Here is a 15,514-nt window from a genome sequence, read left to right on the forward strand (position 1 = left end):
GATTTACTAGACCTATTAGATTTCAGCTATATTAGATCTACTAACATATGATATGGCCATCTCTTTATGATTGGAATACTGTAAGCCATAAAGCCTTTTTCTTCATGTTATGCGGTGGACATTGTGCATTATTTATACCATTGTATTATCTATTTATGAAGTATTTTCATTTTGTCAGGCATCTCTCTTAGAACATTCTAGGACTGATGAAACTAGGCCACGTGTTCTTAGTGTACATCCTTATGCCAAAATTCTGAGTCAAATTAGCAAGAACAAGTTGGATTCACAGACACATTTCAATAGCAGCTGGTATCCTAGGGTAAGGCTGTCTCTATTAATTGTAATGCCTTAGGACATAGATTTATCTGTCATATGTTTGTTTTGTTTTTTGTTTTGAGTTCATGCATGTTAATTAACCATGTATCTTTTTGATCACTGAAAAATGTAATCTAGTACTTGAAGTTAAAAATGTAAAATCATAAAAGTTTCCATATCAGATTACAATCTTCTGACCATATTAGGTCTTTTCTTTTGATTTGGCAGGATATTGAAACTTTCAAATATTCAGTGTTGAAGCACAGTATTTTCAATACTGAGACCATATTACATGAAGAAAGGTGTTAGGTTTAATTTCAGGGCTATATACATTGGCCCTTCTTTAGCATGACAGCCAACAACTACAACTCCATTACATAATTTAAAGCCATGGAACACTATATAGGAAGATCGGAGTTCATTGTAGCCTGTCATAATCCATGGTCTGACCTCTCCTCTGAAATCATGTTAATCTGCCAAGAATAAAAGGTTAAAAGCTCCTCTGTCAGTTCAATTTGTTGTGTAGAGTATAAAATAGCTAGAGGAAAACACATTTCTGCTGATGGGCATAGTGTTTTACTCTGTGTGCATTAAGGAATTCACATTTACAGATATTGCCAAGAGAACCAACATTTCAGTATATGGTGTCAACATTACACTTTGTGACACCAGAATTAAGTAGGGGTCATACAGGGATATAATATGTTATTGAGGAAGGAAAAAATCTTATCCAAAATGAATGTCATAGTAGACAGAAAAGAGAATATGTTGGGAATAATCTCCGGACACAGGGTGTTGGTGAAAACAAGCAGAGGATTTCTTGGTTCACACAGTGCTGGTGGAGTGCGGACCAGGTAGTTAGCCCAGAGCACACTAACCTAACCAAAACATACATTAGATTATATAGTTAGCAGATGGACGGAGGAGAAGTGATTTGATAGGTCTAGCAGCGGAAGTGAGATATGCACATAAGCCAGTGGTCTAAGACAGTTACACAGCATTTCCGCCCATCGCCAATTAAACATGTTATCACTAATACAGGTAGTTATTCCTAACAAGCTAAATGTGCCAACATAAACAGGATGGCAGCCCCCAGAATTAATATGTTGCTATAAGCTTGTTAGCTGAACTTGTGATGTCTAGGTGGGACGGACGACTCCATCTCCATCCTGGCACAATCCTTGAGATTCAAGCTCATTAATCTGAAAGCACAAGAGACAGTGAAACCCGCGCAGCCTGACTGATATCAGTCAGGCCTTATCAGAGTGAGAGAGGCCCCTTTGGAATGTAGTTGCCATGGGAATCAGGGTCATAGTAACTGTTGAACTGTTTTACTTTTCCAAGCTTCGCCTAATATTTTCAGGTTTGAGTTTGTCAGTTCTCAGCAAGATACCATGGACTGCCTTAATTTACCCTACAGAATATAAATTGTATTTTGGCTATTAGTATCATCTGTGAAAGAAATAGCTTTGAATTTTGTAAAGTTTCTTTGGCATAGACAGGAGACCATGCTGAATATCCTGTGCTGTCAGAAACTCACCTTGCTAAATTAAGCCATGTGGCCATTTTTTCATTATTGATGAAGAAGTGAAACCTGATGAAGAACATTGCAGTCTTACATAGGACTGGCCTTATAGTCACTGGAGTCCAGGGCAGAAATTAAGTGGACCCCTACAAAAGGTACTTGTGATAGTCTGAGGGTGGAACTAGTGGTTGATACTAACCCACAGTGTTACATGACCTGGTAAGATGAGTTGAGGGTAGAGATGAAACTTCTTCCCCAAGTCCTGCTGGTGCCTGTAACTTAGCTTTGTGGGGTCCCCAGTGGTTCACGCCTTGGGCAATTGCCTCCCCCCTAATGCCAGCCCTGGCCTTACTGGTCGTTTTGGGAGAAAGGATGGAATCATGGCCATGCGTTAAGGTGGATGGGGTCATTGATTGCTCCCATTATGTAGAGAGCATGTTGTGAAGTGAGTATTCACAGCAAGTGTATGTAAAAGAAAGTTCTGTGACAACACCAAAGGATAAAAATGTGTTTGGAATCTAATTTCATTTGTTCCTGCCCAAGAATTTTGCAAAGAAGAAAAATGGAATGAATTGGAATGTTACACACATTAAAGAAAAAAAGGAATACTTATCTGTGAATTAAAACTAGAAGGGATAAACCCTTCCTTAGTACGTACTCAAATTCTGCTAGCACACTGAGCTAGACAGTTACTCGATACAGGGTGAAATCCTAATCCTACTGAAGTCAATGAATGTTTTTGCCTTTGAGTTCATTGAGGCTATATTTCACCCCTGGATCATAGAATGAAAATATGTGTAAGCAGGCTAATCAATAGGATAATCATACATTGGTGGATGAGGTAAAATTAATCTTAATACTGTGGTCTGATCTACACTAGAAAAAAATTGTACCTGTTTTTTAACATTAGCTATAACTGCATAGGTACATTTGGGAGTTGGTTAGATTATATTGATGAATCATTGTTTGTTCTGGCACATGTTGAGGATTCTGTGTTGGTTTGGGTTTTTTTTAGGGTTTTAGAAATGAAGTCCTGTATTGCAAGATGAGGGCTTAATGATGTCCAATGTCCAAGAAGAAATGCCCTGTTGATGTTACTGGGAAATGTAAATGATGAATGTGAAAGCAGCATGTGGCCCTCAGTGTATTATTTGACTCATTGGCTTTAGTGTTCATGTTGGAATTAGTTGACTGAGCTCTTTCAATACTAAAATTGAGTTCTCTCACAGATCACAGTCTTAAATCTGGATGGACAACATCTCTCCAAAATTGCCAACTTAGAAAAATTGGAGAATTTAAGATGGGCCTCATTTAGCAACAATAATCTTACTAAAATTGAAGGACTGGAATCTTGCCTTAATCTTGAAGAGCTCACTTTAGATGGAAACTGCATCTCAAATCTAGAAGGTACTGTACACAGGAAGTTAATGAAAATCAAAACATTAAGCTAGGCACAACAGACATGTTTCCATATAATCCAGTGTTTCAAAAGGTGACCTTTTATTTTTATCTTTATTAGTTGCATATAATTTTAAAGATTTCAGATTTAAAAAATATAACTGCCTTATAGCTTTTTGGTGGCTATTCAGCAGAAATGAAGAAGAGACAAAGTAGATTGTTTTTCAGAAAAGCAAAACAAATATGTAATAGGAATTTTTCAAATCTGATAACGCATGGTTTTTAGTAAGTAGACTTCTGGACATGTAACATTCCTACAATAAACCATAAATTTTCCTTTGATAGTTATATGTTGGATCAATTTTTAATACAAGAACGTAATAAACTAACAATTCCAAAAGGTCAAAAATTCACTTTTAAAAAGAATAGATTTGCCTAATCCACTCTAAATGACTGTTCCAGAAACTACTGGATAGTTGATACATCTCCTCAAATCCCCGTATAGGTCATGGCAGATACTTTTATTGTCAGCTTATTTGAAAATTAGGTTCGTAGGCCCAGATTTTAAAAGGCATTTGGCAGTGTTCTCTGTAAACTGTGTGCTTATCCAGCCACTCAGGAGAATTTCAAATGTCACCCAGCAGATTAGCAGAGTGCCCACACCTAGATTTTTGTTTCTGCTGATGGTGCTCATTTACACATGCCTCATTGCACATAAAATTTATTCTGCACGTGGAAAAGATTGGAGGGAACATTGGTATTTGGCTGTTGTCATGCTCAATGTTGTAACACCTGAGTTAGGAGCCTAAATGTCCTTATACTAACATACATAGGCACTTCATAATCTAAATACCATTAACTGTCAGTGTTATTTTGGCTCCTAAGTACCTACATTCATTTTGAAAAGGATATTTAGACTCCTAAATCAGATAGGTGTTGCAGTGCTGAGATCAACACCACCTAAATATCTTTAAAAATATGGGCCATAGTCTTCTGTATTGTGAAAGAAGGCCCATCTGTGGCATATGAAGGGTGCAACAAAAGGAACCTTCTGTATGAGAGATGAGAAGACCGTTAGTCCCTCTCACCATGCTCTTTGCTACTGCTGGAGAAGGAATCAGCACCAAGTAGCCTCCCTAAGGACCTCTGCTATTGCCAAAGCAGTGAATTAGACCATGAGTAGCCTCTATCTGGAAAATGTTCTAGCTGTCACACAAGAGCATGCCCCAAATGGTCTCTCTTGATCCCGCTTGCTTCACAGCCTGATTGGGCAGGCCACTTGCCTGTCATGTGTAGCTTATTTTACCATCTGAGATAACTACTTTTTTAGCTTTTCACTATCTGTATATACTTTAGATCATCTTATTTATTTTTTTCTAGGAATTGCAAAACTCACCAAAATAACGCGACTTAGTGTAAATAATAATCATCTTACCAGCCTGGAAAGATGTGTTTTTGAAAACTTGTCTCATCTTCACTACCTATCTCTTGAGAGCAACAGAATTACTTCATTGATTGGTTTACAGAAAGCTTACACATTAATAGAACTATACATCAGCAATAACTATGTTTCTGCCTACCACGAGATATATCATTTAAAGGTAAATGGGGGCTTGATTGCTTTAGGACTTGCAGGTAAAAGTAAATTCACAATTTGCTTGCTAAATCAGTACAAATATAATATCTTTCCCGTCTTGAAATATGGGAAGCCATTTTTTAAAAATGGCTGCCTAAATGTTCTTGCAGTGTTGTAGCCATGTCGGTCACAGGACAAAGAGAAAAGGGGGTGAGGTAATATTTTATTGGACCAACCTCTGTTGGTGAGTGAGAGATACAGAGCTCTTCCTCAGGTTCCTCTGTATAGTGTAAAAGCTTGTCTCTCTCTCCAGCGGAAATTGGTCCAGTCAAAGATATTACAATGGAACTTCCATGGTAATCATCCTTCCTAAGAGCTTTATTCTGAACTTCCTTTTGGATTTGAGTGAGCTCAGTACTTCTGAAGGAGGTGCTGAGCTCCTAACAGGATTGGGCCCAGATTTTACCACACACTATACATTTTTATTGTGCCTAGCCTTACTCTGCAATCAAAAGGATAATACTGGAAATAAAGTCAAAAGCACAAAGTTCCACACATGCACCACCCCAGTTTCTTTCAACTTGTATCTGTTGGCATGTATACAAGCATGATTGTCTTGATTACAAACTGGCTATCTGAGACTCCTTACAGCATTCTAATAGTGTAAAAGGTTTCTAAAGTGAGTATGAGTATAACTTGTGTCCACTTTAAGGCTCCTTTACACTGCCAGAGTGATGTAAAGACACCTTAGTGCTTCAGTGTTGACCATTGCAGTCATAAGATGAAGAGAAGGATTAATGATAAACAGAGTACCCTGAATTTCATTCCTTACAAACATTTAAAAATATACTATTAAACCTTGATCTATGTGTTTTATTTCTTAGGGTTTAAATAATCTGGTCATGCTGGACATGTATGGAAATCTAATTGTGTGGAAACAAGATAACTACCGACTGTCTGTAATATTCCATCTTCCATCTCTCAAAGCTTTAGATGGCATTGCAGTAGTAAGTTATACTAGATATCATATGATTATGGTAACTTGTTAAAACCAGCTTTTTTATGCATCAAGAGGGCATGGGCATCCTGATAATTTCTGATCCTTGTTAAAGCAATCGTTTTAGTGCCTAATACTACAGGCCCAGGGCTAATGTGATGGTTGTGGAGACTTTTTTTAGTTTTAAGTCCTGACTTTTCAGGCACTTATTTTTTAAAATTACTTTTGGGGTTGAAAATGTTCATGCCTGCCGTATTATTATAGTGCTAGCTCTGCTTTAATATAACAGAATTCATTTTAAGTGTCATTCTACAGGAGCCAGCAGACATTGAGAGTGCTAAAGATTTATTTGGCGGCAGACTTACCTGTGATATGATTGCAGAAAGACTAGGACATTCAGACTTCACTAAAATGGAAGAATTAAATTGGACAACCTCTACGATCAGGTGCAATTATTTTTGAATGTGCATGCATATGTTACAAATGGAATTTAATATCATAGCTAGAAAAATATAATTAAACCCAGTACCTATGCTTTCTTAATTCTGTTAATTCATATGTCTCTCTGTTTATGGACATCTAACATAGTGAATGCCAGTGAAAATGAGGTAAGATCAGAGGGCTAAGATAGGGAAAGAGCAAGTTAAAAATTACGTACACAAGTTAGATGTCTTCAAATTACCAGTGCCTGATGAAATATTCCTAAAACATTCAAGGAGCTGACTGAGGAGATAGCTGAGCCATTAGCAATTATCTTTGGAAGGTCATGGAAATTGAAAGATATTCCAGAGACTTGGAAAAGAACAAATATAGTGCCCATCAATACAAAGGGAAATAAGGACAATCCAGGGAATTACCGACCAGTCAACTTAACTTCAGTACTCAGAAAGATAATGTAGCAAATAATTAAGGAATTAATTTGCAAACACCTAGAAGATAATGTGGTACGTAACAGCATAGATTTATCAAGGACAAATTGTGCACTCCCTTTGACAGAGTAACAATCCTTGTAGATAAGGGGAAGTGGTAGATTTGGTATATCTTGACATTAGTAAGGCTTTGGATACTGTTTCATGTGACCTTCTAATATACAAAGTAGGGAAATACAACATAGATGGAGTTACTATAAAGTGGGTGCATAACTCATTGGACAACCATTCACTGAGAGTTCATAGTCAAGCTGAAAGGGCACGTAAAGAGGAATCCTACAGGGATCAGTTCTGTTAAATATATCCATCAGTAATTTAGATAATTGCATAGAGAGCACACTTACAAAGTTTGCGAATGATGCCAAGGTGGGAAGGATTGCAAGTGCTTACAGGAATAGGATTCAAATTCAAAATGATCTGGGAAAACTGAAAAAATGGTCTGGAGTAAACAGGATGAAAATCAAGAACAAATGCAGTGTTCTTTTATAAGTGAAGTAATCAGTTGCATACATACAAAATGAGAAATTACTGCCTAGCAAAGAGTACTGTGGAAAGGAAACTGGGGGGTCAGAATGGATCACAAGCAAAATATGAGTCAACATTGGAACCATTTTGAAAAAGAAGCAATCATCATTCTGGAGTATACTAGCAGGAGTGTTGCAAGCAAGACAGAAGTAGTAATTCTTCCTCTCTATTCTGCACTAATAAGGCCTCAACTGAAGTATTGTGTCCAGTTCTGGGCACCATGTTTCAATAAAGGTATGGTCAAATTGAAGAAAGTCCAGAGAAGAGCAACAAAAATTAGGTCTAGAAAAGATGACTTTTAAGCACTGGAATAAATTGCTTAGGGAGTTTGTGGAGTCTCCATCATTGAACATTTTTAAGAGCAAGTTGGGCAAACACCTGTCAGGGATGGGCAAATTTTTTGTCTGGATGGCCACATTGAGGTTCAGAAATGTTATGGAGGACTGAGCAGGGAAGTCTAGGACAGGCTATGCCTCTCCAAACAGCCATGTATGGCCTGGCCCTAGTCCCCTATATAACTCCTCTCTCCCTGGTCCCTAACTGCCCCCTGGACCAATTGCAATATATCTTTTTAGAGATGGGGCAACCACATCTGCATGGTGTATTCAGCAATATGCTGTTTCCTTTCTTATTCCCTATTCCTTTTTTAATGATTCCCAACATTGTGTTTGCTTTTTTGACTGCCTCTGCACAGCTCTGTATTACTCTCTGAGAAAACAGCACAATGTATTTATTGTAAGGTTTTATCAGGATGCTCCTGTAAAAAGATGATGTTACATTTCTCACCAGAAATCTAACACCAACAGTCCTGCTCAGGAAATGTGTGTCACATAATACCTTTTTCTGTATTTTCTTTTATCCGATTCAGAACAGTGGATCTTGTACCAGCAGACCAGTTTAGAAACATTTGTAATGTGAATTTACAGAACAACAATCTCACCTCTTTCAGTGGCTTAATCTTCCTGCCTAATGTTAAAGTGAGTTAATTACTCATTCTGTGCTTTTCTTTCCTGTTTTTATAGTGACAATAATTATAATCTTCTTTCTTTTTAAATAAAGGTCTACATTTCTTTACTCTTGTCTCAGAGATGTCTTTTATAATAGAGCAAGAAGGAATCTTTGTTACATTTATTGTATACTAATTTATTAAATATAGCTTTCTACAGTTATTTCAGGCACCAGTGTTAATCCAGTACAAATGAGTCAGAAAAAAACAAAACCACTTATTTAAACATGTGTTGAAATAAATGTATCACTAGCCTATTCATTGCATCAAGAATTTTTGAAGCACTGAATACCAGTGATTCGGCAACCAATCTGTTAATTAGCTTGTTATATGAATTTGAAAGACCAGAAATACGTTATAAATGACACCTTTGCTGCTATATTAGCAGAGCAGTGTTCTGTTCATTTCATGTGACTTCAGTGGTGGAAGTACCTTAAAATTTCTTACAGGCCCTGTCCTGTTGCAACCTGGGTCCCTGCCAGTTCTTTTCCCTGCTGGCTTTTGCTGCAGCTCAGCCAGATCTTGCCAGAACTATGTACCTGGGCGCACCCACTTACTTTCACCTCTGTGTGGCTTGCTTTATGCAGATATTGTGTCTGAACTACAATCACATTGAGTCAATACTACCCAGACAAAAGCCTCAAAATCATTTAACAAACAGGCAGCAGCTGTACCAGAAAGTGATCTCTAGTGGCTATGGACAGCAAGGACCTTCAAAAGGAAGCAGGTATTGTCAAATTGTAAAATGAACTTTTGTAAATCCTTTATTCCTTTGCTGAAAAGGACAGTCCTTGGAGACTGAGGAGCCTGGGATGCGCTCTGCTCCCCACCTAACTTGAGCTGTCTTCTGGCAAGGAAGCCCAGTGACCTTTTGCCACCCACTTGAGCACCTCTGACATGATTGGGAGCATTCAGCACATCTCTCTCTTAGGCTCTTTGGATCACTTCTACCATCCTCAGTTATTAGGATGGGAAGAGGATTGGCAGCATAAGGTTGCCCCTTCTCTTCCCACGCTCTTTAGAAGGGAAAAGTGTGCTACTCCCAGTCTTTAGCAGCAGTGGCTACTGCATCAGAAGCCAGTGACCCTTATAACTCTATGGTTCAAGGACACTCTAAAGGGCACCGACTCATATTGGCAAACTGAAGCCCCATAAAGTTGAGTGAAGATCACACTGAATCTCTGGAAGAGCCAGGAATAGAAAACAAGTGTTCCTTGCTCTAACCATCAGATACACTGTCTCTCCACAGCTTCTCAATACATGATAGTCAAACTAATTCTCTCAATCTTCTCTCCTCCTATTCTCCTTGTACAGCATTGCATAACGGGACAGATATTTATGGGGCTTTTTTGCTTTCCTCTCAAGCATTTGATACTGATCACAGGCAAGTTCGTACTCCATGGTCATTGATTTGATTTGATATGGCATGTTTATAGGTCTCTTATCAGGCCTATCATGGACATTATTTACTTGAAATCTTTAAAGGCTTTATAAGCTCCTGCTATAATATTGAATCATTGCAATCTTGATACTTAGGTATTACATCTCCTGAGCCTGAACTGTAAAGACTCAGCTACTGTCCTTTTAGACAAGCAATTATTCTGATAGTTCTTATAACCCCTTCTTAGAACCAGTGAGCGCCATACCCTACCAATTGTAGTGCTTTTGCATATTCATTCAAATTTCCTTCCTAATACAGTAAAACTCCAATAGTCCGGCATCCAATAGTCCAGCACTCCTGACAGTCCAGCATCAAAATGGCAAGAGCCTAGTGAGTGAGCTTCGGCAAAAAATGAGTCACAAGGTAACAGCAGCAGCAGCTGAACTGAGCAAAAAGGGTAAAAAAGGCTTTAAAAAAACTAAAACATTACAGTATACTGTATACAGTATGTACAATAAAAAGGGCTAGGGACACTTTATATACAGTATATAATGTATACAGTATATATATAACCATCTTATAGTTCGGCATATCTGATAATCTGGCACCACCTAGGTCCCATAGGTTCCGGATTATCGGAAGTCTAATGTATTTTGTCTAATCAGAGAAGTCTTATTTGCCAATAATCCTTTCTCCTATCCCAACTCCTAAAAGAGCTGTTTTTCTCATCCCTTGCAACAGAAATCCATTCCTTTTTTTTTTTTTGTACCAACACATTAGATCAGTTTATGTCCTGAAGAACTTTTTCAAATCAGCTTTCAGTTTGCATTTCTCACTTTTGCATTCTAACAGGCCTGAAACTTCAAGAACATGTCAGGTTTCATTCAGTCAGATCTTTACAACTATGAGAGTGTCCATAGCCTATTTCAGTCCAATCCCATCAGACAAGACTTGCCAAACTGCTACCCAGAGTTCCCTCCATATTATTAGTGACAAAGCATCACAGAAAAAAGTGAGATTTGGGAGTGTATATGTGTATTTCTCAAATGAGTGTCCAGCTCCTCCCACCTACATTTTTTGTGTTCATTTGGCAACTCTGTGTTTATTTCTTGTCCCAAACTCTCTTCCTTCTCTAGGGGATAGGATAAATTTGAGGAAAAATAAGATTTAGTTGGGAATAGGAAGCTTCTGTAGAAAATGCATGCATTTGTTGTTAATTTGCTGGGGGAGAGGGGGAAGGCACTGGCTGAAACAAAGCATATAGCAATTCTTCAAAAAGGGTCATATTTTTGGAGTTTATTGTACTCTATTCTACATGCATCCACATCATGTATTATTTGAAAGCATATTTTATGAACACTAGGATCAGGTATGATTTGGAGCTGTCAAATGATGCAGTAAGCCTGTAGACAAGGTGAAACAATACCCAAAATGAGGGAAAGTGTGTATCTTTGCACAAATCCAAAAACACTGCAGTCTGCCTATGACTGCAGGGTTTATTAAGTAAATATTAGCACCTTAATGTTGTGTTTTATTGATCAAAGCTGCCAAATGACAATGTACTATAAGATTTGTATTGATTTTACAAGGGTATCTATTTATTTTAAGAAATGATTAAACTGTTTAGTATGCTGCAAAAATGGCAAATGTCAGCAATTTGCAGTATACAAACATTGTTTTCACAATGCATATTCTTAATTATAAAAATATCTCGCAAGTATTTACAAGAGCTTTCTATATTTTCAGTTGAAATGTACTGAAAGTTGTGTACCAGTAGCAGTCGATTACTGATCACAGTTTGTACTGCCTTGTGGATACCTTATAAATGTGCCTTTATGTGGGTTTTAGTTTTTAACTACTATGTATACAATATATACAATACAGGTTGGACCTCCCTGATCTGGCATCCTCAGGATCTGACTAGTCCGGAACGAGGAATTTTGCCAGACCAGAGATGGTCATTCTGGCCCCCGTGCTGCCATCCTCTGGGCCTTCCCTTGCTGAGCTACCCTCACAATCAGCAATCCCGCTGCTGGCCCCAGTCACTGGACTCTTCTGCCAGCTTTGTCTGGGCCACTAGCCACCAGATTGGCTCCACTCCCAATCCCCCAGCAGGGAACCAGGCCATTAATCCCCTGGCCACGGGATCAGGTCCATTCCCAGCCCTCTGGCCAGGCTCCAGCTCCAGGCCATTGGCTTCCCAGCTACTGGACCAGCTCCTCTCTGGACCCCTGGCCACCTCCAGCTGCTCTGCTGCCAGCCTCCCAGCCATCCCTGCTCCCGGCCAGGAGCTCTCTAATTATTTTGCCCAGGATCAATATCAGGTTCATAGGCCTATACTTATCCAGGTCATCTCATTTATCCTTTTTTAAATATTGGCACAACATTTGTTCTTCTTCCAGTAGTGTCCCCATGGGTGCTCACCTGTGGGTGAAGGGTCGCCCTGAGCCTCAGATCGGGGCTTTGTATAGCAGTTTCCCCTGTTGAGCCACGCATGCCCAGGAGGCATCTCGAGCCCTTCCCACCTCCTGAGGAGCGCGGCTCAACCCCCTCCCTTTCAGTTCCTCTTTAACCGCCCTCGTCAGCGGACGGAGCAAACAGGAGCTCCCTGTCAGACTCTCTGACTACTCTCCTCTACCCAGTTTAGACATAGTTCTTTTTCCCTGTTATTCCAAGTTAGCTTTCCTTGTTTCTTTAAAAAAAAAAAAAATTAGTAACAAGAAGAATACACTTAGCTAAATCCCCCCTCAGGGGGACTTGAACCCGCTTCAAACCGGGACTCTGAGGTACCGGTGTTCTCACAGGTGTTAAACACAGGAGAGAAAGAAAAGAGTTTAAAACAAAAACAAAAAAACCCAACACACGGAGACAGACGACAACAACAACAGCCAAATAAATACATAGAACAAGCTCAAAGAGGAGAGAACCGACCATGTCCGGCTCCTCGGGCTTTAAAAAATGCGACCAATGCCGGGATCCTATGCCGGCTTCAGATGGGCATTCAAAGTGCATTCGCTGTTTGGGGGAATCTCACTCTCCCCACAGTTGCACTCATTGCAACTCACTCACGGCGAGAGCCAGGAAAGACCGAGAGCTCTGCCTAAGAATGATTTTATTTGAAAAGGCTTTACAGCCCGCTGGGGAACAGGCGGCAACGCGACAAGAGTCCCCCCACCCCACCCTCCAGGAGTGAGCCGAGGGGCAGACCCTCACCATCCCGCTCCCTACCAGCCTCTTCCTCTCCAAAACATGGAGGAGAGGCACACCAGAGCGGGAGGACCCCTGCCACGAAGGCTTCGGGGCGATCCTCCCACTCCGCACCGGCATCGGGACGCGCTACAGCTGAGCAGCCCCAGGAGCGCTCCAAGCAGCCGGCACGGCAAGAAAATCCGGCGCCGATGCAAACCGCGGCACCGCTTCCAGCCCCGACGCTGCTTCAAGCTTCGGCGGCGCCAAAAGCTGCAGCACAGCTTAAAGGTGCAGTGCCGATTAAAGCCACGGCACCACAGCAGAGCGAAGTACAGCCTGCTAAGTGCCCGGCACCAGCTCCAGCTAAGCAGCATGATGCTGCACTGGCGCTGCCAGCACACCCAGACAAGCAGCCAGATGAGACTGCTAGGGATCAGCCTCACCAGGAAACTGACTCACACAGCAGCCTTTACTATCAGTGCCTGCCTTCCACATCTTACTCACCTGGGAGGTCCCCATCAAGGCTATCCCCTCCCAGGTCTATGTCACTCTTATCCTGCCAAGACGCTCCTCTTCCTGAGGATGACCACCACACGCCTCGAGGCACGCATCACCTAGGCAGTCTCGCTCTCACCATTACAGGGCTCTACCACAACAAAACCCATGGCACCCATACTGGTCTTACCCACCCCCACCTTATCTACCACAATGGGGACCCTGGGGACACTGGGAGCCATGTGGACGACGCTCCCCAACTCACTCCACTCCATCCCGGAGAAGCTCATCTCGGCCGCAGCCCCTACCTCCAGCAACTCTTTCGGATGAAGAGGCGGACCGAATCTCTGACAATGAATCAGACATTCATTCAATAAATGTCACACATTCTGATGCTCCTGATACACAATCAGATGAAGCCGTAGTACCATCAGATTCTGGAGCAATTGATGATCTAAAACAGTTCCAGGAACTATTCAAGAGGGTAGCGACAAGCCAGAATGTCTCCCTGCAAGAGGTCCAGAAGAAACAGTACCAATTGCTAAAAAAACTCCATCCTACATTACATAGCAAGATTGCCCTGCCTATAGACGAGGCAATAATGGAGACCTCAGACAGGAAGTACTTTGTCCCATCAAAAGACAATGACTTTCTCTTCACACACCCACAGCCTAATTCATTAGTCGTAGACTCAGCACAACAACGTGCAAAGCTCCCACAATATAAGTCGGGCAACGCAGACAAGGACCACAAAAAGTTGGACTCTTTTGGCAAGAAGGTATACTCCTCTTCCACCCTACAACTCAGAATATCGAACTCCTCCGCTCTCTTAGCAAATCATGACTTTGACAATTACTCGAAACTGGGAGAACTGGTGCCACATCTCCCAGAGTCCAAAAGATCCATCTTGAAAGCAATAGTTCATGAGGGCCATATGATCACCCGCACTGCTCTCCAAACCGCAATGGATGTTGCTGACACCACAGCCTGAGTTACAGCTACAGCGGTGGTCATGCGAAGAGCTTCTTGACTCCAGTCGTCAGGAGTTCCCCGCGAACTCCAGCCTAAAGTGGAAGATTTGCCATTCGACAAGCAAAAGCTATTTGCAGCTACTACGGACGAAATGCTCCATAACAGCAAAAATTCTAAGTCCACACTTCGCACGTTGGGCATGTACACGCCGCCCTATAAACGCGGACGATACACCCCATATAACTCATACAACCGATACCAATATGGGCAATACAATCGACCACAGAGGTCCTATGAAGACACTAGACCAAGGCAACGAGGTCCCAGAAGGCGCCTCAACCAGGCCCGCCCACCAACTACCCAACCATCTAAACAACAAATTTGAAGATTTGGTCGTGGGCCTGCAACACCTCTCTTACGATCTACCATGAGTTCAACATGGCCATCTATTCACCTACTGTTTGCGGCCATTCCTTCCTCAATGGGAATCCATAACATCGGACCGCTGGGTTTTAGAGATAATTCGAGTGGGCTACACCATCCCATTTACCTCTATCCCCCCTATCCCATCCTCCTTCAGGGACCACTCTCACGAAACCCTTCTAAAACAAGAAATCGATCGACTCCTCCTCATCGGAGCTGTAGAAAGGGTACCCCGAGAGTTCCACTGGAGAGGGTTTTACTCGAACTATTTCTTAACCAAAAAACGAACAGGGGGTTGGAGACCTATATTGGACCTCCGCAAACTGAACAAGTTTCTCAAGAAACAGCATTTCAAGATGGTCACACTCTCCACAGTCATTCCTGTGCTAGATCAAGGGGACTGGTTTGCAGCCCTCGACCTCCAAGATGCCTATTTCCATGTAACCATCCACCCCTCCCACAGACGCTACCTACGCTTCACGTTGGGACCAGACCACTTCCAGTACAAGGTTCTTCCCTTTGGTCTCTCATCAGCTCCGAGGGTATTTTCGAAGGTACTGGCGGTCGTAACAGCGTATCTCAGACAACAGAACTTCATCATATTTCCCTATCTAGACGACTGCCTTCTAAGGGGATCCTCGTACGCCGAAACCGCCTCTATGATACATACGACCACGACCCTCCTCAGTCATCTAGGCCTTGTAATCAACCAAGACAAGTCAACTCTGCACCCGGTTCATTGGCGCATGCCTGGACTCAGTTACAGCCCGGGCATACCTACCT

At 41.4% G+C, this 15,514-nt stretch overlaps 1 protein-coding gene across 9 annotated transcripts in view; it reads left to right on the top strand.

Moving 5' to 3' along the window:
• LRRC9 (leucine rich repeat containing 9) overlaps window positions 1–15,514 on the top strand; it is a 110,220-nt gene that overhangs the window by 56,748 nt on the left and 37,958 nt on the right. For 7 of the 9 annotated variants that reach the window (XM_089778321.1, XM_089778323.1, XM_075926333.2 and 4 more), the window contains 7 exons: window positions 179–319; window positions 3,070–3,247; window positions 4,619–4,839; window positions 5,699–5,821; window positions 6,127–6,257; window positions 8,134–8,242; window positions 8,859–8,998. In XM_089778321.1, coding sequence (XP_089634447.1) covers window positions 179–319; window positions 3,070–3,247; window positions 4,619–4,839; window positions 5,699–5,821; window positions 6,127–6,257; window positions 8,134–8,242; window positions 8,859–8,998 — 1,043 coding nt within the window. The remainder of the gene's footprint in view (window positions 1–178; window positions 320–3,069; window positions 3,248–4,618; window positions 4,840–5,698; window positions 5,822–6,126; window positions 6,258–8,133; window positions 8,243–8,858; window positions 8,999–15,514) is intronic. The other 2 variants (XM_089778322.1, XM_089778324.1) reach the window with 2 other exon arrangements.

The sequence above is a fragment of the Pelodiscus sinensis genome, chromosome 5, assembly GCF_052426305.1.
Source record: "Pelodiscus sinensis isolate ZL-2025 chromosome 5, ASM5242630v1, whole genome shotgun sequence".
NCBI lineage: Eukaryota > Metazoa > Chordata > Testudines > Trionychidae > Pelodiscus > Pelodiscus sinensis.